This window comes from Pyxicephalus adspersus, chromosome 11, assembly GCF_032062135.1.
Source record: "Pyxicephalus adspersus chromosome 11, UCB_Pads_2.0, whole genome shotgun sequence".
NCBI lineage: Eukaryota > Metazoa > Chordata > Amphibia > Anura > Pyxicephalidae > Pyxicephalus > Pyxicephalus adspersus.
The window spans coordinates 26,518,321-26,541,099 of record NC_092868.1 but is presented as its reverse complement, the minus strand read 5'-3'; the positions used below and the strand labels follow the sequence as shown (position 1 = coordinate 26,541,099).

General features: G+C 38.0%; 1 protein-coding gene across 3 annotated transcripts in view; it reads left to right on the top strand.

The window, feature by feature from the left end:
* NECTIN2 (nectin cell adhesion molecule 2) overlaps positions 1-22,779 on the top strand; it is a 63,108-nt gene that overhangs the window by 30,952 nt on the left and 9,377 nt on the right. For 2 of the 3 annotated variants that reach the window (XM_072425263.1, XM_072425262.1), the window contains exon 6: positions 22,063-22,207. In XM_072425263.1, coding sequence (XP_072281364.1) covers positions 22,063-22,207 — 145 coding nt within the window. Of the gene's footprint in view, positions 1-4,930; positions 6,184-22,062; positions 22,208-22,779 lie in introns of those variants that run through there. The other variant, XM_072425264.1, reaches the window with a different exon arrangement.

Here is a 22,779-nt window from a genome sequence, read left to right as displayed (position 1 = left end):
GGGGTGAGGGAGATAGTCCTAAGGCCAGCTAATCTTGGGGAGAATGGTGGTGGTTTTTAGACTTGTCCAATTGCTGCAAACTGACTTGAATCTAATAATTCTTAACTGCAGCACAGACTCCTCTTTCCATGATCAAGGACGTTGATTGAGTATAGCAGATCTGAAGCTCTGACGCTGAGCTCTAGGCAGATTTACAAGTTACAAAGTAATGCAGCTCTCTATTTATTAATCCATCATTTATTGTAATTTTTAAGCAGTGTAAGTATAAGAATTAAACTTTCAGTCCCTGTACAGCAAATCTTAGGCTACGTACACACATTCGACTTTTGTCGTTGGAAAAGATCCCGAAAGATCCTTTCCAACCACAAAATATTGAAAGATGCATGAACGAGGGCTGTACATACAGTGCCATTCTGCTCTATGCGGAGGGGGGCATTGGATGGCCGCTGTACACAGGTCAGATTGTTCTATGATACTAGCGCTGAAGTGATCGGAAGAGAATCTTCTGATGTGTGTACGTAGCCTTAGACTAGAAGAAATAAAAGCCGCACGAAAAGCCTACTACTTTCATGGTCCGGTCACAGGCTGACAGAGGGTCAAACTTTTTATGTTATTAAAGCAGAATTCCAGCCTCTGCATGTGTAATAATTTGTAAGCACTGAATAATCCTGGTGTATCGTGAGCCCAGTCTATTTGGCTATGCACCCACAGGATGGACTTGCAGATAAAAGGCGTTCTGAAACATGGAAAAATTATGTACACATACTAAGGATATAAAGTTACGGTTATTGATGACTTTTCTAATTCAGTAGTTTACCTAAAAAAATATTCTCTTAATTCTGAATTTTGTGATTGTTACTGGACAGTGTCATAAGGTACTAAAGTTACAGACGGCCAAACTAGCGCCATTTAAAACCTAATTTTACGAGTTACAAATTGAAATAGGATCATAAAAAATAAACATGATATCTTGTATTTCCTGATCAACATATAGAAATCTGCTTTACATTTTGGCTTACCAAAGGCTCTGGTCGTATACTGGTCTCTCCAAAATTCCTATTTGTAAATGCAGCCATTGAAAAGCTGAAGAATGGTGTCATACTCCAATGAGTGGCTCTTCATTTTTGAAAATAACATGTTTGCAACTTCTGCAAGAAGCAAACTATTTTGCTTTGGAGGGTCAAAGGCAGCAACTGCTGCTGAGGATTCTCCTGTTTTAGTCTTTGAAAAATTCAAGTTGAATTGACCTATAGATTCCCACCAAATACTGACATGTCTGTTTTGGCAAGGGCAAACCTTTTTATTCTTTAAACATTGTTATTGAGAGCGCGGTGTCATTTTTTTATTGATATAGCTGTGCCCCTGTGCTGATATCTTCTCTTTCTAGCTTGGCCTTTAGAGTAGTTTTTGTTTGTACACCCAAAAAACCTGTTTCCTCTGTATGTGAATAATGAATCCAAGTAAGATTCAGCTGAACAAAATGTGACCTGCAATGTATTTTCCCACTATGAAGCATTTTGAAGCATTAGCTTTATGAGCCTGGAACAAGTAAACCTAGTAGACACTGTAAATACTGTAGTGTGTCTACAGTATCCAGATGGAAAAGTCTTACAATAGTCACCCTCCCAATCGGTCCGTGATTAATCCAGAATTTTAACAAAGTTTTGCTTTAGGTAGATTATGGGAAAGAGCACTAGGTCCTGAATTACCTTTCTACCAGGGAAAGTAAATGCATGGTGTGACTTGCTCTTCTTCTGCTCTTGCTCTGCTCATGGTGTGACCTGATCTTCTAAAGCATGCAAGGAATGCTCAGAAGAGGACTCAGCAATGAAGGACTGGAAGACTGGTGCTCAGCTTTATGGAAGGTTCAGACCCGTGGTGGGAACCAGTGCTCCTGCTGTCTGGCACCTTGCTAGCTGTTGCTTGCCCCTCATTCTTAAATAACCAGCATTTGCATATTTGAAGGTGGGCTGCAGTGAATGTACTGAATTGATCTCTGCTGCCTTATTCATTCTCTATTGAGCTGCTGTGGGTGAATGCTACATGTAGCATCTTCCCGATATAGTGATTCATTGGTGTTGGTAACCAGTTACTGCATTTCTTGGCAGGAAAATGATAAAACACAACAAATCTTTTGTACCTAATTTACTCCCTTTTTGAGTGTATTGAAGCCAGCAATATCTCAGCTGCTACAAATCTAAAGTGGGCAAACATGTGTTGTACTTTATAGCATTCAGTGTATATTTCATATACAGACTTGTATTTTGTATGATTGTTTCCAGTTAAACATAAACTCTACTCCCGTTGAGCAGGTTATTCTACAACCGTGACACATTCTTCTCAACCTCTTCTTGTTTAATAATAATAACAGTCATTGCTGGTATTTACAAAGGGCCCGTAGTGTTATAATTGCTACAAACTGTGAATTCAGATTCAGTTCAGTATAGGGTAAAATTATAAGGAAAATGAGTCTACAGCCAGACAGACTCATGTTGCACAAAAATCATTTTCTTTTCTGAGAATAAATCTAGATATTTGTAACAAACAATTTGGTTTTCTTTTATAGAGGTTCCAAATCTTGAACACTGTGCATGCTAGGGTTGGTGTGTGCTACACCTTGGTGGCTTCAGCTAAAGCTACTTCCATTGAGATCCTTCCTCGGAAAGGTAGTTGGCAGACTGGTATACTGATGCAGTGGATTATTATCTATCATTAGAGATGTATGAGGGGCTACCCATTGCTGGCCTTCCTCCTTCCTAAAAATGCTATATTTTTCTTTTCCATTTACTATGTATAATTATTTCAGGTCAAATATTTAGATGGATTTCAAGCCAAAGCATGACTGTTGGGAAACTCTTTAATAGACCGTTTTCTTAGTCCTACATGAGTTGAGAATACCATACAAATTGTAGAAGAGTAAAAGATAAATCATTTATTAACTTTGTTGCAAAACAACCTATTTATCAACCTAAATATTAAGTAAATGAATTATCATAGACTCTACTACCATTGTTATGATGTTCCTGAAACTCTTGAACACTTGGTCAGAGTTGCAGTACGCTGGCCTTGGAGTACAGCCTAACAAGAGACAGTGAGCTCCATGAACTACATTCAGCTTTACAATACAGAATTGTAATAAAGAATAATCTAACATAGCAGAGTGCTATTAATGTGTTCTGAGTCATGACATGTAATGGGTACACAGGTGAAGAAATCTGACATCATTCGCTAAATGATTGTTCAGTGTCATTGACTTAGAAAGTCAAAGGAATAGCATGATAGCCAGGAAGTTAGCAATTTTATAGTGGGCTCTGCTTTAGCAGTTAATGTATGACTATCATAATAAAGTAGCCCTCTTTAACTTGTTTATGCTCAGCATTTGCAAACCCTATTAACTGGCAAAGAATTTGTAGCTCCAATTTTTATTTATAACTAGATCCCAATTATGACAGATTTACAGTGCAGTATTGCAAGAAATAAAAAGAGGGCTGCAGGTTCCACACGTTCAAGCTGATTTTAGTTCTTTGGCACCTCTGTGGCAAATTGTCTGCTTGGAGTTCCTGGAATCTACCTACTGGATGCTCTAAAGGCTAAGCAAGACACCTTTGCAATTCTCAACCAGATAAATACAGTAAGAGGAAGGTTGCCCAAAAAAACTATAAAGACACAAGAGGTACAAATTGAGCAGATTTACTTTCTAAGTACTTTATATATGTGGGGTGCAAAGTCACAGGGTCACCATGTAAACAATGTTTGTGATATTTTTGGCTTGCTTACGGTCATGCACAATTTTATGCCATGGTTGTCTTGACATACAAATTGTTATATAAATTGTGCTTGTGCAGCATTTTATTTATACATTTTTAAACCAGGGTGTGAACAAAGTTTTAGCACAAATACGGTGTCTTACAGTTGATTACTTTTACTGTACATTCTCCTTCCTGCCAACAAAAAACGATTCTACACCAATCACAGTATGGTGGGGATAACAAGATGGGGTTTGGCAGAAAAGACATAAATCTATTTACACCACTGTGTGTGCATAATAATGCTCATATATCCTGCACTAGTGTGCGGTTTGAAGCATTGTGCACAAATTTTTTTTTTTTTTGTTAGGGGGTTACAAAATCGTAAGCACAAGACCTAACATGTTTTGTGTTGCTTCAACGGCTACAAGTTTTATATGGACCTGTGGTTGTTGGCATTCTGAACTTGCAGTATAATAGATGTGCAATAGAACGTTTTTTTTTTTCTCCGTACATCTGTGGTTATCTGTTTGTATATTACGAATCACCATGTCTTTCTTCTATGTCTGAAAGTCTTGTTTCCATTAGATTCTAGGAATTTTAAACTTGCTTGCAACTTGCCACATATAAGATCAGGCTTTCAACAAATCTCCAGTACTGCTCATTGTACTATGTGGCTCAATGGCTATTAAGTGATCAAATGTTACCATGCTTACAAGTACCAACTCTAAGCCAAAAATTTTTGGCTGATGCTTCTTTGATTGTTTGATTTCACTGAATGTTGTGTGTGTGTGTGTGTGTGTTATTTTTTTATTTTTGTGTGTATGTTTGCATCATTTTTCAAATCTAGTTTTTGTGTGTGGCCTTCATGAGTGCATGTCTTGAGTGCAAGTATGTATATTGTACCAAGGATGTTCCCATTAGGCTGCATGTGTTTTTCATGTTTGCACCCTCATTTCCATTTATTCATGTGCATGTAGGGCATAAATTGGCCTTTAGAGTTTTTAGCCTGGGCCTACCACACTGCATGTTCCCCACTTGACTTGTTCCATGTTTGGTTTGTGCATGTTTTTAGAGTCTTAGATCTATTTATTGTGATATACTGATGTTGGGTTGGGTGGGGGCAGATGAACCTTTTTGAATTCAGGCAGGCTACAGTATTGCTATGTTTCTCTCGTACCCAGAACACGCAATGCAGACGCAGACAAACGCAGGAGCCATCGCCGGGGGGGTAATCGGGGTGATTCTTGTCCTACTTCTTCTGGCTGCCATCATCTTCATTGTCATTAAGAGAAAGGGACTGCACAACAAGCAGGATCGGGGCACGTACAACCCAAAAACCCGTGTATTTGGCACCGGCAAGCCATCTCAGGAGTTCACTTACCAAGATGATGGTGAACTGGACAAACCCCTTAAAGGACCAGGACCGATGAGGGACAGTGGGCTGAGCCCCTCTTTGGGCGATGAGGAGGATGAGGATGAAGAGGAAAGGATGAAGTACAAAGTACTAGAAGATGATGAGGAAGATGAGCGATTTAACGAGGTGGGGCCAATGCTGCAGCTTAGACCTCACCCGCAGATTGACTCTTATCTGGATGATGACATGGAGTCCCAGACTGATGGCTCTATCATCTCCAGGACTGCAGTGTATGTGTGACACTATTCTAAGAGGTGTCAATGCATTTGTATCCTCAAGCACCTGGACTTCAGAGTTTTCCTTAACTGTCCCAATTTTGGACTGAAGAGTGCGTATCTCACCCATGTCTCACTACTCATTTGGACATTATCTAGCCTCAGTGATATCATGAGCCATCCAGACTGAAATGTACATGTATGAAAATTTACCCATGTAAAACTCTACTTTTAAATCAGGTATGTGCAACCCAAGTTTAAAAGAACAGGATGTTGTGTATAGAATCTCCTGTACTTGTTTACTGTCCATGCAGGTCCCCTTACAAATGCTCCCAGGGACTGTGGTGAATCTTTTCCATTGTTCTGTTCACCTAGCCCCCAAAAGTGGACGTGTCCTACTCTTGCTCCCATGGAATTCTATGGACCCTTAAGAATACGGACTGTTCTTTAGATAGACTTTGCCTGTATCACTGTGCTTCTTGGTGACCCCTCATTATTTCAGGGATCTATGGAAGGTGCAGTAAGAGCCACAATGATTTTTTTTATAACTTCCTGTGCCAGGGGCAACATGCCATTTGCAGTTTTTACTATATGGACTGGAGATTTCATTGATGGGGTTTGCACTAATATAAAGAGGGACTGATAAAGGGGTAATATGAAGGAAATTTTACCTTGTTTATTAATAGAGGGAGGGTTGGGATTGCTTTGATTTTATGCTATTATTTTTTTGTATTTCTGTAAAAAAAGCAAAATATTGAAAAAATTTTAATAAACTACAAGAAAGAAGCTGTGTTTATCAGACAAAGTTGTCAATGGATCTCATTTTTTTAATGTGGGATTTATGGTACGAAAAGTATTAATGCTGAACTCCATGCCGAAAAAAAACAAACAAAAAAAAAGTTTGAATAAATTGCACATTTTTAAAAAAATAAATACATAGTGGACATTTCAATGTTAGAAGTACCCAAATCTGCCTTTATTTTGCTTCCTGACACCTCCTGTACAGTCTGTTCAGCAGAGTTGGTAATGATCAGTGGGTTGCTGCTCTTTCATGGCCCAAAAGCCTGCAGGGAGAGGTGGCATTACTATATACTGCAGCAGAAAATGTGGGGGGACCTCCTTGCTGTGCCATCTGACCTAGCTAATATGGTTCACAAAAGTTGCTGTGTAAAATTATAAATCCTTTAGTAGAATTTATTCCACGTGCTTAGGTATTTGCTTGGAGTTCAGCTTTTGGGAGATTAGAGTGACATCAGCCTTTGTTTCCTAATTTTTTTAGGATGATACTTATTTTGTCCATTTTAAATATATTATATTTGATTTTGTTGTGTGTTTTTTTTTTTTTTTTTCTTCTATGATTGATCTGTCACTGCACGGATTTGGTAATGGCCCTTCCTGTAACATGGCATAAATCAAGTTGTATTCTTCAGACTTATCCTGATGAATTTTCTACCAATAACTATACAGATTTTCTAACAATGAGCTGTCTGGCACCCCAGCAACCACTAAACCTGGAGATAGACAGTGCTCTCTTTTTTTTTTTTTGGCTTCTGTGTCTTGGGAAAGTGTTCTAGGAGATTGGGAACATGGGTAAAAGACATTAAATTTCTGTCCAGGTTTCTACAGGTGACATATAACATAGTACTGAATCAGTCACATGGCCAAATAGTTTATATTCTGGCACATGTGTGACTTGTTGTTTCTCCACCTTGCTTATGAGAAAGACATTTTAAAAGCCTAATCCTTTTCAAGTAGAGATGTTGCATATTTTACCAGCATTGTGACACTGCAAGAGGAGAGATGGGCTTACCTGTCTCCAGTACCAGAAATTAATGTTGGCCAAAGGTTCCCAACCACCCCATGTAATGTCCTTGTCATTTTACAAAAAAAAAGTAAATAAAATAAAAACTTCCTTCACTATCCCTACTGAGGGAAATCGCCTATCCTTCATTGTGCCTCCAAATCTTCCCCTCCCAAAAACTGCAGCTCACAGCAGGAGAGTTTTACTAACCAAGGTAGTGACGTAAATTAGTAGTGGGTAGAACTAGGTGGGACCAGGTGCTCAATGAGCTATAGGCTTGTGACTCTGTGCTGACATCAGTATTGGTGCCTGTAACACTTTTTCAGCCCCTGCAGAATTTTTTCATCACAAAGCCTACGTGAAGAGCAGAAACTTTTCTCTGAATTTAGGTGCAGGGCTGCATTGTTGGCACACCGTTACAGGGAATTTTTTTAGGTGTTCTTCATTGTCAGAATAAGCAGGTATTTGAGACTTTGCAGAGGAACTAAGTGAAAACTATAGGTGCACTTTGTGACGCATTGTACACTTTGTTCACATATCTGTGTCATTAGTGGCTAAGTTTAATATTAAGAGTATAAAACATCCCAGCATACTCTGTGCCATGGAAACCTGAATTTGATTCATGACTGAAGGAAGGCCATTTTGCATATATATATATAACAATATCTATTGCAGTGTAGTGCTGATGTGCTGTATGTGTACATGGGGGAAATGGTCACCCTGCAAATATTGTGGATTATTCTAAGAATAGTATTCATCGCTTAACACTTGCAACAAGTTTTAACAGTTAAAAGCAGGGAATTTACCAGTAGACACAAGTTAAATACACGTTCTGATATGTGTTGAGCCAATTGCAGACACTTTTTTTTCCCTAAAAGCTGCAGAGCATTCGTGGGCATAAATAATGCTTTTAGGTATCCCATTTTATTGGATGCAAATACTTGCTCCTAGCATTTGTTTCTTCTAGCATTTGCAAGCCTGAATCTGGTTACTATCGAGAATGCCACTTTAATTTCTATTTCAATTATCAGGCACTAGTATTTAGGTAAGGATCTGAATGTGCTCAATATAAACCCCAAAACTGCACACAGGGCTCTTGTTAAGAGATTATTTAATGGTTCCTAAATTGTTATGTACACAAGCTAGATTTTCAATGCCTGAGTGAAAGTTAATGATCATCTTGGGATAAAAGCTAGCATTTGTACATCTACCCTCTGACATTGCTAATGACCACTACTGCCGCCTATGGGGAGGACGCAGCGGGATACCTGTATACTGGTCATTCATTCATGTTTCTAGGATAGCAGATTTTATTTTGACTGATTAAATGTATATGGATAGGGTAATGAATAGTTGTAACTTGGTTTATAGTGCTCTGTGTCCCATTGAGGAGATTTTTCTTCACTTCCACAGACACAGGAAATCCTTCAAGCGTGAACAGCAAAACATTTGTCTTACACAGCTCTCTCTGGAACATACACCCCTATTAAAGGCTTTCCCCTCTACCCCTATTCAGAGGCAACTTTATAAATTTATATTTTCCAATTGTTGTTCACCCCAGTGGCAAACGGGATAAAAAAGTGTGTCCCTAATTCCAATCTCTAAAACTGCAAAAAACGTTGTAACACTTTCAAACTAAAACCAAACAGATATAAATGATTGTATCTTTGTCATGCACATTCCCTGTAATATATGTTTTAATGCAGCCTTATGCAGTTCATGTACAGCAGAGCACACAAGGAGCCAATCCGGTGTGCGGCAGTGCCAGGTTAATTCTGATTGACAAAGAACAGGGTGATAGAGACATGACTGTATCACCATGCTGTTTTACCTATCATTGTCAATTTACAGGGTGGAGGGGGGAGAGTTGTAAGTGAAACTACAGCGGATAAAGATACCCCCCCCCCCCCCACCAGGCATGACTTTTTAATTTTAAGAGAGGCAGGTAAAATCAATTCCATGTATGTATTTCATCTGATTTTAAGCAGTTTGCTGTTTTATTTTTCAGAAAGGGGTTACATTTAATAATCTAGTAGTACAATATTGACGGTTTTTATTGCTACGCGAAAACCGTAAAAAAAACATAATTATTTTAAGCCCTGTGGGAACATATTTATTAATGTACTTTAATTATATTATTTATTGTAATTGTCTTCTGTTTTTTTGTTTTGCCATTTTTTTTTCCTTGTAAACACTCCATAAAAGCCAGAGGCATTTATCGTTCTGCAAAAAACATTCTGTCTTCTTTATAATGAACAGTAGCTGCCACGGAGCTTTAAAATGTAGCAGTCATAATAGACTGATACAGCAGTGTACAGAAGAATAACTTCACTTTTGTCCTTTTTCAAAATAATACCTCTACCAAATGTTATCACTTAAGCTCTGTGTAGAGGCGGATAGGAGAAGGTTATATAAAAATAACTAACATAACAATAAGCAAGGTCACATATAAAATTACATTTAATTTGTACAATAAAAACACGGAACAAAGTATAATACATATTAGGTTTATTACCTCGTCCATGCTCCAAAGAAAAAAAAAAAACTAAAAAATATTTAAAGTGAAAAAAAAAACAATAAACAAAAAAGACATTCATGTGAAATGTAAGCAAGTCAAGTGAGAATAATGGTGATATTCACTAATGTATTCGCTAAAAAGAAAAGTATCAGAAAGCGCAAAAATATAAATGCAGTCAGATGCCACTGGAGCAGTGTTTCTCTACCAGGGTCCTCCAGGGGTTGCTTGGGGTTTCTTGAATATTGGGCAGTTTTTGCCTCTCAGGTCAGTTTAACTGACATCAGTAATCTTTATGGATATCTGTAAGCATGACATTCTTCCCAATGGCCAGCAATGTAGGAGGCATTTCTTCCCAATGGCCACAACAGTAAAGTGCTGTGAGTGATTACAGTAGGGGTTACCTAATAACATGAAAATGATTAAAAGTTGTTGTTAAAAGTTATTTTAAGGGTTTCCTCATGTTAAAAAGGTTGAGAGACTACAATAGTCATGCAACTTTTTTTTTTTTGCTAATAAATGTATGTGTGTGTGTGTGTGTGTGTTTAGGCTGGTGATCACTAAACGTATATTTAATATTGTGATACTCAAATGTATTAGTATTTTCCTAAACCCCTACTTCTAACTTGCCAACAGACGCCTTGCTGGCCAGTAGGAATGTAATGGACTTGTTTCTGAGAGCATCTTGCTCATGGAACAACGATGATGCTGACTTCATTGTTCAGTGAGGAAGGAAAGATGGCAAAACTGTACCAGAAAGGTGAATTAGGAGCTACTTGCCTTAAGAAAAATCTCATGTTAGTGCGAGAGAATTCCAGATTCAAGAAATAATACATAGGCAATATACTAAAAATGTATCAAGGCAGGGGTCAGCAAACTTTTTTGGCTCTTAGGCCATTTTAGGAGGTCAAGAAGGCACACTAGGCCGGACTCTCTCTCGAGTCCTGTGCTGATGGCTCCGCCCCCACCAGGAACGCCCCTGAAGGGAAATCCCTCCCCCCTGCAACGCACACAGAGGAGAGGGAATGTCCCCTTACCCAGGCGTTGGAAATGTTAATGTCGGCTGAAGTAAATAGGGAAGGGAGGCATAACAAGGAGGCTCAAGAGCCGAGGGTTGCTGACCCCTGCCAGCCGGGATTAGGCCGATCGACCAGGGGGGGCATTTGGCCGGAACGGACTACTAGCTAGGCCGCATCTGGCCTAAAGGACAGAGTTTGCCTACCCCTGTGTTTTTGCCTGGAGAATAACTTTGAGTCCGCTCTAGAGCTGGGAAACCATTGTTCTTGCAATCCACCTGTATTTTATAGCTTTTATGGCTCTATAGCATTGAATTTAGGTTTTTAAATACAGAAAATTCAACAAACCTCCACAAATAAATGTTCTTGCTGATTGTTTCATTTTGTGTTTCCTTGTTTGTTTTTTCTTACTGAGCATCCATCTAGGTCTTCCACCAGACTGCAAGAAAATAGATATATGAATGAATAGAGAGATAGATCAAACATCCATAATTCTAGTAGCTCCAAAAGAAAGATGTGGACATGTGCTGAAGCATTAAACATAAAGGTTGCTTTGGCATAGATTACAACTGTCAACAAAGGTTAAACAGCATCTTTCTGTCATTCAGTTTGCCAAAACTTTTACAGTATACCGACTACCAAATCCTGCCAGTCATTAGCATGTCGGCAATTGCATATCATTCAGTTGTCAATGGCAATGCCTTCTCCTGGTGCTGAGCAGAACAGGTAAAGTAAGGTGTAGCAGATCTCAATGTACAGATAGGGACTGGTCCAATATATGTAAAACACGCCTATTGCAATGTGGTACTTTTTGTCTTTGATATTTATATTTAATTCAAAAATTCTCCTAAATGAAAAGCAGTACTCTTTTTGATCACATTTTTTATAATTGTTAAATTATATATGGATACATATAAAGGTAGGTGAGTAGTTTACATGGGTAAGAATGATATGTTCACATTTTTATGGTTGCATGTGAATATTTATATGAGACCAGATGAAGAAATTATGCAAATATGTGACGAGATAAATATAGAGGAGCTTTGAATATCACTACACGCTGGCAGCCTAGAGCAGGTTTATGATTTGTCAGTTCAGACAAATGTTTATTAATTTTGTAACTGGTGGCAAATCTGCTTTAGTTCATGTTCCCAAAATGAATGCCTGTGTTTGTGTAGATGACAAGTAAACTTTATTCTGACACGCCACAATGTTCAAATTGAGCACTTTGGTATTCCACGTGAACATAAATTTGCCTTTTGCATGATTGGATAATTGAAGTGAATATTTATTGACCTAGAAGTTGGTCTTCGACTGGATATGTGCCTTTTTATTTGCATATGTTACATTTTGTGATTTTAGCAGAACTTTAATGGGAAAAAAAATCCAATTTTTATTATCTGTGTTTACCAAACAGTAAATATCATTGCTCTTTGTAAAAAGAACACTAACTCTTGGCTTCCCTATTGGACAGTCATGTTGATACCTGAATGTGGCCAATTTTAGAATATTACCTCTTGTATGTTTTAACATGCAGGTCAGGAAAGTTAGGTGGGCGTTATCTGCATAATTATTAGGGATCTGTGACTCAAGTTACTGTGTCTCTACTACTACTGTGTGTTTTTTCCCTTGACCAGTTTACTTGAATTCACCTAATTCTCTACAAGGAAAAATTAAAAAATAAAGATGTACTCCCCAGTCTTCTTCTGACAACAGCTATACATTTGGATATCCCATCACGTTTAATCATATTGTTGTACTCTTCTGGTAACAAAGAACATGCTGATAGAGGGCGAGAATGGAGTGACAATGTCCTAGCACTGGCTGCAGAAAGGACAAGACCTGTGTTGTGTAACTGCAGTGGAGAATAATTCAGTTTCGTGCTCTGACAGATATGGCTGTACAGTGTGACAGAGTGATGTTAATATCAGAACTGGATTGTTATAAATACAATTCCTTTGGAATGTAAATCTGCTTTTAGGTGTTTCATTTATAAGATTAGTTCGAGTTCAGTTAAGTGTTGGTATGCATTTTAATGGTTACAGTCAGTGAATGCATCGCTCATTACACGATATCCAAGAGGTAACAATCCACATTGCTGCCCTAGAAGAAAAGATCACAGACATCTTGCCATCCATTGTTCCTTCTCATGCGCGAACAAATAAAATGGATAAGAAGCAGCATGGCAAATCTTCTCATCTGTCTGCTTTGTGCCCTTTAGTTGTTTATAGTAACTGCTTTAATGTACATACTTTGTTGCAGGCGCAGTGTTTTTTTTATAGTCACATCCATCAGGAATAAACACAATGGCTCCAATCTAAGATTTCTTTTTGGATCTCTGCCAGATAACTATACATTTCTAAATACTGTTTAATCTGCATCAGTTAGGATGGGCTGCTTATATTTTTGGGCTTTGCTTTTGGCAAGTCATTGATTGAGTTCTTAGTGTCTGCAGTGCTGTAAATCTTCAACGGAAAATTAGACTCAAGGCCAAGGCAAGTGGAGTAGGCAGTATAGGTATAATTCATTAATATCCACTCTTACCTAAAATTGATCTGCGCTTTACCCATAGTATGTAAAGTAATGGGGTCACTTTAATGCCACTGGTTCTAAATGTGGTACTGGCAACATTTACTGGTTGTTTCTCAAAGTTTTGACTTGCTGAGCAAACTGGAGAATTTTTACCTAGGGGTTGCACACACAACAGCCCTTAAGCCTGGATATTGGCTGATTTGAGAACTGCATTGCAGGGAGGAATGTGATGTGTCCCCAATCCCTAGAAGGGTCAGGTATTTGTAATAGGCTAGTGTAAGGAAATTAATGAAAGTTAATTAAATGTACTTTATGTACTTACGAGGTAAAGTTGGGTCTTATGTACACGGGCATTATTTGTTGCCTTTGACTTACATTTAAAAGATACGTTAAACCTAGGTCAGCAAATTGCCGTTGACCTAAGTGGGTCAGTACATATAATATTTCTAAATTATCTGGATGGATCATTTCTTATTGAGGTTAAAAGCAGATCTAATGCTGCTTTTTTCATTTAAACACGTATAGCAGCATTTGGCAGAAAATGGCTGCATTTGCCAGAATTCTCTGCTCTAGCGGTGAGCAATGATCAGGTGTACCTGGCAACGAAACGGGTGGTGTCTACTCAAACTCCCCTGACACATGTAACTGGGCCCTTGAATCCCAAAAGATTTGCAACTTCGCAAACAATGCATCCATTCTAAGATCTGACATGGTAATTTCTAGCGCAGGTACCAAAAGTTTAAATATATGTAGTTTCAGACTCTGAAAAACTAGCAAACAATTTATATTGTCAAGCAAAACAACAATTCTGTTAAAGAAGTAAATGATACAACATATGTAATTGCTGCACCATGGCAACAGCACTGTTTATTACACAATTTCTAAGAATTTCCACCTCTATGGTCCTGTAATTAGTGCAATACTTTTCCAAGAAATTGGCAAAGAGCTTGGGGGCAAATTACAGGCATCCCTAACGTTGTCATACACACAGTTTATTCTGCAGAGACCTTCATACTTCAAATTTCAATGTTGGAAATGATGTAGTTAGAGTAAAGGCAGAACCACTTGCTTTCAGCAAGTGCACAAGAACAGCTGTTTTACACCGTATAGAATCTGCACAATTGGCCAAGCTGCTGCAAACTGCTGTCGTGTGCCCAGGAGCTGCAAACCACACTACTGGCAAAATATCTACCTTCAGCTGTGGTTGCGGCTGCAGTTTTGTTCTTTCAAAAGCAACCATGTGGCAAAAACCAACTTGCTGCTTTGTGGAACTGCACCACATTCCAGTGCAGCCGCATGACATCCATTTACTTGTGGCCCCAGCTTGGGTTCATATGAGCCTGTGACAGAATGCTGCAATTCCTTACAGGTCTGAAATGGCCCTGAATCTCATTAAATGCATGAAATACCAGATGATCCTGCCAAAACACTTGTCTGCTTCATGTTCTGCATCATTAGGTGAGGTTTTTTGAGGACTACTGAACTCCAAATGTCCTGGTATGAATAGCAGATACAGTATGTTGAGCGAAATTAGAACAGAAAGTATTTTACTGATGTAATAAGCAGATGAAAGAAAAGGTAAGAAACCATAAAAACCAATACATTTAATGACTGGTAAGCTGTAATATATTACATTTTTGTTTTGGGTTTATATAGGCTTTCACATTAGAGGTTTTATCAGTTCACCTTTAGATTTATCAAATCCATCTCAAACCTCTGATAATAAAACTTCCACAAGTATAAAGAGCTTTTCATGTATTCATTCTCTACATCTAACTATATATATATATATATATATATATATATATATATATATATATATATATATATATATATATATATATATATATATTGTCTCTATATAAACCCTGTTTACATGTATCAATTTCTCCTGTATGTTTATACAAGGCAAGCAGACGGAGTATTATTAATATTATTACACAGTATTTATATATTGCGCCACCCTAATATGCAGCGCTGTACAAAGTCCATAGTCATGTCAGTATTGTTATTTCTGATCTCAATATAAGGGAAAATAACTGACTATCTCTCACAGACCATCAAGAGCATAACAATGAATTTGGGGAATTATGCCATGAACAGACAGTAGGAACAGACAGTTTTTTTTATGGAATGGAGAGAAGGGGAGATGTGGGTCCTTTAGTGACCATACAGACCATACAGGACACTGGCGTGTAATGTGCCTTTACAGCTTTCTTTGCTCAAGCACATGAATGCAGTATATTAGTGTGATAGTTACAAGGTAATGGACATTTTTTCAGGATTCTAGTTGTAATCTATTAAACTTAAAGTGCCCCCCCCCCCCAAAGTTTTGCTAGCTCATCCATACTATGATTTTGGACAGATACCAGGGTACAGAAAAACATCTAGTTTTCTGCAATTCAATGTAAGTTTTGCACAAAGGAGCAATCAGTCCGCATGCTAGCTGGATGTAGTGATTATAATTTAAATATATCCTATGCTACTGGAGGAGATCACACAGGACAGATTTGTCCCAGGCTCATATCAAGGCTTAAAAAATTTAACACATGGTGGGTACTTTTTTTTTGTTAAGAGCATGGATTCCAAAGTGTTTTTTTATTTTTCATATTGATTGGTTGCAATATCATATAACAAGGATTTCTCATTCCTCATGTTGGGATGCCTAATGCTGCCAAGTCAGTGTTGAATCTTGGCAAACCTTTGGATGGTTGTCCTAATATGTGATCATACATTCTTCGGGCTTTTATTGACAGGATATGGGTAAAGAAGTAACAGGACATTTAGATGGGCTTTTTGGTATGTACTTATTTGATCCAATAATTTGCCATATGGAGTCCAGATCTATTATGTTTTAAAGATATTGGGGAGTTCTGTGGCATAGAAATGAATATCCATTGCTGCCTGTTGTCAGTGACAACTTTGTTGATTTGTAATGAAAAATGCACCGTGTACAATGGTGACATTTATATAAACCATGCAATGAAGTGGTATTTGGTCAGCTCTAGGTTCAGAATTGCTTTTTTTTATCTCCTTCATTTAGTCACGTGACATTACCTTGCAAATCTTTTATTGAATTTGTTACTGCACTTTGCATGGATATAATCACAATGGAGTAGGCAAGCCCCCTCAATAGGACTCTGCTTAGCGTTACATGACTGCCACTATCATTTCTACACAAGTGTATTTCATTAATGGCCACCAGCCTAAGCTCCCATAGGTCATCCTGCAGAAGCAACATGATGAAGCTTCCAAATGAGGAACTTTGTTTTATTATAAATTAGAAAAAGGTTTATTCTGATGTCCTCTTATCTAGCTAGTATGACAGTGTGCTTTCCATCCTTTTCGGAAAGAAAGCACCTGAAGAAAGCAGGAAAAACATGTAATCTCCATGCAGATAGTGACCCTAGTGAGAATGGAAACACCATCTACATTTTAAGCAGTGAACAGTTTGTAAATTGTTATCAAGTACTGTGCAATTTATTCATGAGGCTTAATACTCGACAGGAGAAGAGGAACAGAATTATGTTCTATGGATCTCTCGAGAGGTGATTAAACTAATGATCAGCATTCTGTTACCACATCAATAAAGTGTTGGCAAGGACTTAATGGCAACAACAGACAACCTGGTAGAAGATCAGTCACATTCTTGGCTACACATTTTCTAGATCTTCATAGCGTTGATATTTCTGTAAACAACGTTCAAAGAAGAAAAGATCATATACAACATTAACCATATTTATGAAATCACTTTGAGATATATATATATATTTCAAATTATGATTTGTGACTGTCGACTAATGCAAACCTTTGCAGTAGATGAGCACTGGCCCAGGTGATTAGGGGACTGGCCCAGGTCTCTTCCGTTTAAAGGAGATTTTTGGTTGAAATGTAGTAATAATGCACAGATTCATTTTTAAAAAATACTGATTGATTGCCATGGGTTAGTACACTCTGGCACTTGAGCGTATGATAATATAACGAGATGTGACGAGATCACATTTTATGAAAATTATGTTAACATAATCTATAGATGGGCAGCTAAACTTGTACAGTTGACAATCGAAAATCCAACCTTCGATAATTTGTTTCCTTCAGTTTTCAGGCATGAATTTCAGATCGCATTTTCAATACAGGGACTGTAGTACACTGTTTGGCCACTTATGTTTTGAGGGCGCTGTTTTGCAGAAAAAGCTGTTAGGTCTGCTTGCTACACCAAATACACATTGAGACATCCCTGCTGCCTGATCCCACGGGTGCTGTGAGAGGAAGGCGCCTGAGTGTGAAGGTAAGTATACCCTTCAAAAATCCAGAATTTTCGAAAATCCGGCACTCCTCAGATCCGGAGGTTGCAGGATTTTTGAATGTTCACTGTATGTTAGTTAAGCACTAATACATACACTAACATCACACAGTGTATGCATATTATACAAACTCCAAGCAGATCATGTATTTGAAGTTGTAAAGAAGTACTACAAGAAGTTGCTTGGAATTCTAAAATGTTCTCTTTGAATTTTTCTGAAGTGTAATATTTTAACTAAACTGGAGGGTTCGGAATGCTAAAAAGAGTAAATTTCAATTTAGTGGAAGATAAACTGGCATTTTTCTTTCAGAGGCCAACAATACAGGGGAATGACGTAAGAAGCTGTGAATCCTCTTAATAGCTGCTGCTATGCTCTTACAATAGCCTTTGTGGATCTCTTTTCTGATCTCTCTAAAAGCTGCCCTGTGCTATTATATGTGGCAAGTACAGACGCTTTACCGGTTCCTCTGTGCCTGACTAGGATACATTTCAGCTATGCAACAGACATCTCAATGTGTCACCCATGATATTCAGAACATTCTGCATCATAAAAGGGACTAAATTGTCTGCTGACCAATGCAAATTCCATTGACGAGTCACAGATTGCCTTTTGATGTGGAAAGGAACACCCAAGCAAAAAATAACTGCTGTCTACCTACAAAATACTTTTCTGTATCTTAGGAGACAATCCTTTTTAAAATATTGGCCCAGCCAACACCTATTCATGTAACATCAACAAAGGAGAGTCTAATAATATTTGTGTCAATCAGTTCTGCTTTTTTTTTATCTGAAATTGGTTCTCTAGGAGGTGCATATTCTACTCCATAAGGACTCAATACTATTTAGCAATGTGTCCACCTTGTAAACAGATGGGCAGTGTTTCTAAATACAGTATAACACCAGATGTGCCCTCACAAGTCGAGTTTTGCTTTAACATTCTTTTTATTTTAATTCATCTATAAATAGACTTTTTTTACATTTTGTTTTTCTAAAACAATTTTTCTATATATACACCACAGCATTGAAGCTGTGTATGCCAGAACCTAATCTGAGCAAAATTAGAATATTGAATGGTTGCCATGGACAGCATTTGTACTTAATTAGATAATGTTCTTTTCTCCAGTATTATACCTAAGCCCTGTAGCTTTGTTCCAATTAGGGGAATGTCATCCTCCCTCATCATTTAATATGGTGTTGGACACACAGGGGTATATTTAGGGTAGGGGCAAACTGGGCACTTGCAAGGCACTCCCACTCTCTCCTTGGCACCAACAGACAGAATGGCAGTGTCTGCAGGGAGCTGGAATGATGTGTATTTGTAAACTTAATATCCAATTGATCCGTTATGTAGATTCTGGGATACAATGATGGGTATCGGATGATAATCACAAAAGTTCTATAAACGTAGAAGAGCTGCATTCAAAATGTGTGTAAAAAAGTTCTCCTAATGATATAAAATGGATTTGTGTTAGCAGATGGCTTCAGAAAGGGCAAAGACTATCCAGAGCTGTCACTGCAAATCTGTCAGACAGATGTGTGCTGCCTATGTCCTAATGGGAATAGAATCCAGATACTTTTTTCTCGTTATCTTACTTTTCATTCATCTCTATTTTTCTCTTTTGCATTACCAATGTCTCTCTCCCCCTCTCCTCTATCTCAACCCCAGGCAATCATTGGCTTAGTACGTCATCAGTTGGTACAGAGCTAGTGGTGGCGAGGTTCTGATGGTTTCTTGATTAGATTTCTGCTAAATCCTGTTCTTTATGGAGTGGTGTAAGGTGACAACATCATTTTTACCTTATTTATTGTTTTGTTTTTATTTGATCAGGGATATATTGATTGTTTGCCATATAGAACATTTATCTAATGTCTAGTACTGGGAATGTTATTGAAGCAGAGCAGGCACAGACAGAAAACTATTCTGCTGAAATAGAACACCAACCAGCTCTGTACTGTAATAACAATTGAATGTTAAATGACCACCTAAAAGGGGTTTTGCTTGAGAGTAAAAATTTGTGGTCAGTATCGGTTCTTTTTTTTTTTTTTTCTTCTTCTTTATTTGTAATATCATGACAGACACTTTGATGATTAACAGCTAAATATGCGAATGAAATGCTGAAGCGGCTGATACTTAACCTGACAAAAATGTTAAAATCCTGTCCATCCAGTTCTGAAATTGAAACGGATATGTCAAACAGTACATTCCTTTCTGGAAGGATTAGTGACCTGCTCTTTCTCCGCTTCACTTTTATTTACAGGTCCCTGTCTCTTTCCTTTGACTGGGCAGTGAAAGAGAAGTATAGCAATGAATAGCTCATATCTCTGTTTTCTAAACCTATTGGCATGCTTCTTGCTTTGCAACACACCTAATTGGCTTGGTGTTCTGCTTCTCCTTCCTCCAGTCTAAGTTTTGCTGTACAGAGACTAAAACATGCTGATACCAGGTCAAATTACTTGCACTGACTTCATTTAAAAGCATACATTTATTGATCAATAAATTTGCAGCTTGAATAATTTTATATCTGCATGCAGTTAAACTTGAATTTGTTCATAATTAGTTGTTTTATACCGGCCAAGACTTCAACTTCCCCTTTGATAGGTGTGCAGCGTTGTCATAAACTTAAAAACAAACTATAGTTCCACTTTGAATGTTTAGATCTTTATTGCAGACTGATGTCCCTACTGCAATAAATCATACTTACCTGCCTGTTTGCGTTGAACTGCTGGGACCGTATGAACTCATCCCAGCTCAGCCAATCAGGGTGGCCAAACATGCGGCATTGGGGTGATAAAGGGACAGTTTATTAGGCAAGTAAGGTTATTTTATTGCACAAGGGACCTTTTCTGGCCATAGTTCTACTTTAAACTTAGCTTCCAGTGCAACCAAATTGGGTGATGGTCATGCCAGTTCTGTGGCCGGCTTGTGGTCACCTTTACTTTCAATCATTCAACGCTTTCCTATATTCTATAAGTAAGTGTGGGATAACTGTGGTGACATCGCTGACCTCAGCTACCCTTCTGCAGCTTTCACTGAAAGTTTGTTTTCCCATCCTTTCTGTTTTTAGCATTTGTGGGGGATGTCTGTGTATTTAGAAGTCCTGTATTGGCAAAGTGTTTGTTTTTCCAAAGCGACGTCTCTGGATATAGCAACATAGCCTAGCTATTTCACATTTGAATGCAGAACAAATAAACAGTTCATGGACAGAATGACCGACCATGGGGGAAGAAGTGACAGCAGCATGACAATTGACAGATAAAATGATTCTTTAAAAGACAGCGATTGATTGGAGGGTATAAATCGGTCAATAGATAACATTCTTCAGAAGGTGAAAACCCTTTAATTGCTCAGCCCATTAGCAAATCCTCAGGGGGGATATTCCAAGATAGAAGTGGGTAAACCCTGACCACACACACTCTCACTAAGTTTGCATTTATATGTTTTGGTATTGTAATGGACGCATTCAATCCACCAATCACCCTCTATCAGATTCAAATTTGGGTTAAATGAAAAACTCTAGTCGATGCTTCTCCAATATGTTTTACCAAAATCAATTTTCTTAAGAAAATAATTTTTTGTTAATCTGTTTCAAAGTTTCATACCTGGAGATCTGCCAGTAACAGCTGTTCTGTTTGTATCCCATATATTGGATAGGCGGGCCAGTGGCCAACTGAATGAGCTATTGTGGCAGGCTGACAACTCTGCCGCTAATTGCTCGTCAGTGCTTTAGCATTGTCAGCCAGCAAATGGAAGCATATATTGCAGCTTAACAGTCCTTAGATGAGATGCTTGCAATAGTTTTCATTTTTTAGTTTTTTTCCATTTCATTTTTACCTGGTAATTGTATGAATAAAAGAAAGGGGGGCATGGACCAGAGAAAGCAATTTTCTATGTGTATGATATAGGAAAATACAATGGGGCTATCTGCAAGCAACTTTCCCTGTGCCATGTTCAGTATAGGTCACCTGATTTACCAAACAGCATGGCGATTACTGAACATTTATGATATTTTCCTAGGTTTTGGAATATCTTTTTAGACAAAGCAGTACTTTTCACACCTGCTTTGATATTTACATGACACATCAAATGCATGCAGGTATACATGGGACAATTTCTTTTATTTAATCTCTTTTCAGGTGGCATAAAGCATATTTTTAATGAGATCTTAAGCTATGTGCAAACATCAAATTGCCGTCACTAGAACTGATGTTTCTTGATAGTTTTCAGAGGCAGGTGAATAAATGAGAGCTGTACACACACCACTGTTCTATTTTATGGAGTAGGGGAGGATGAGCAGTACCCACTGTACTGTCCTCCACAGGAAAGTACACTGGTTTCCCATCATCCAGCTTGAAGAATGATGTTTGGGGAATGCTGTTGGCTTTTTACCCTGTTCTTTTCATGTATGATGCAGTGAGTTGGTGTGAACTGAAACCATAGTATCTCATACTGTTTGCTGGTGTGTTTGTATGCCTTGAATTGTTTGCCTTTACCATTCCCCTTACCTCTTTACTTGCAGAAAAACCTAACTACTCCGGAGCTGGAGCCACCGGTGGTATTATTGGAGGAATCATTGCTGCAATTGTGGGTATAGCTGTATTGGTAACTGTGATCCTGATCTGCCGGCAGCAACAAAAAAATCAGACTGCCAAAGATGATGAAGAGTAAGTAAGAAGCAAGATTTATTACACACCTCTGCTCTAGATAAACACTCCTGTGCAATGGCAGTTAAAAGTTTGCATACATTTACTATACATCTATGTGCAAGGCAAAAGCAATCTCTTCCAACAAAGTTCAGAGACAGGAGAAGATGTCTTAAACAATATGCCAAATGTATAATTTGTTAGCATAAAATCTGTGGAGGCATTAAGAGTTTTGAAGACTTCATTTCAAGTCTTGTAAATGTTTTTAAAACCTAAAGTGTATGTCAGGGAACGGTGTATGTGCAGAACATCTATGCAATACATGCATGTTTTCCCATCCCCCTGTATGTATAAAAAGATAAAATAAACTGTTGATTTGCCAGAAATGTACTCGGCTTCTAATGTTCCATTTTGGAATGACAACACATAGTGTTTTTGTGGAGTGATTGAGAGTGAGTGATGTCATTCCTGCTCAGTTTTGTCATGGTGAAGTTCTTGAGACAACACAGAAAGCATGAATGGCATACAAGACAAGCCTTTGAATTTCTGGCAGATACAACAATTTATTTAATAGACCAAAAGGAAGCAAGTAA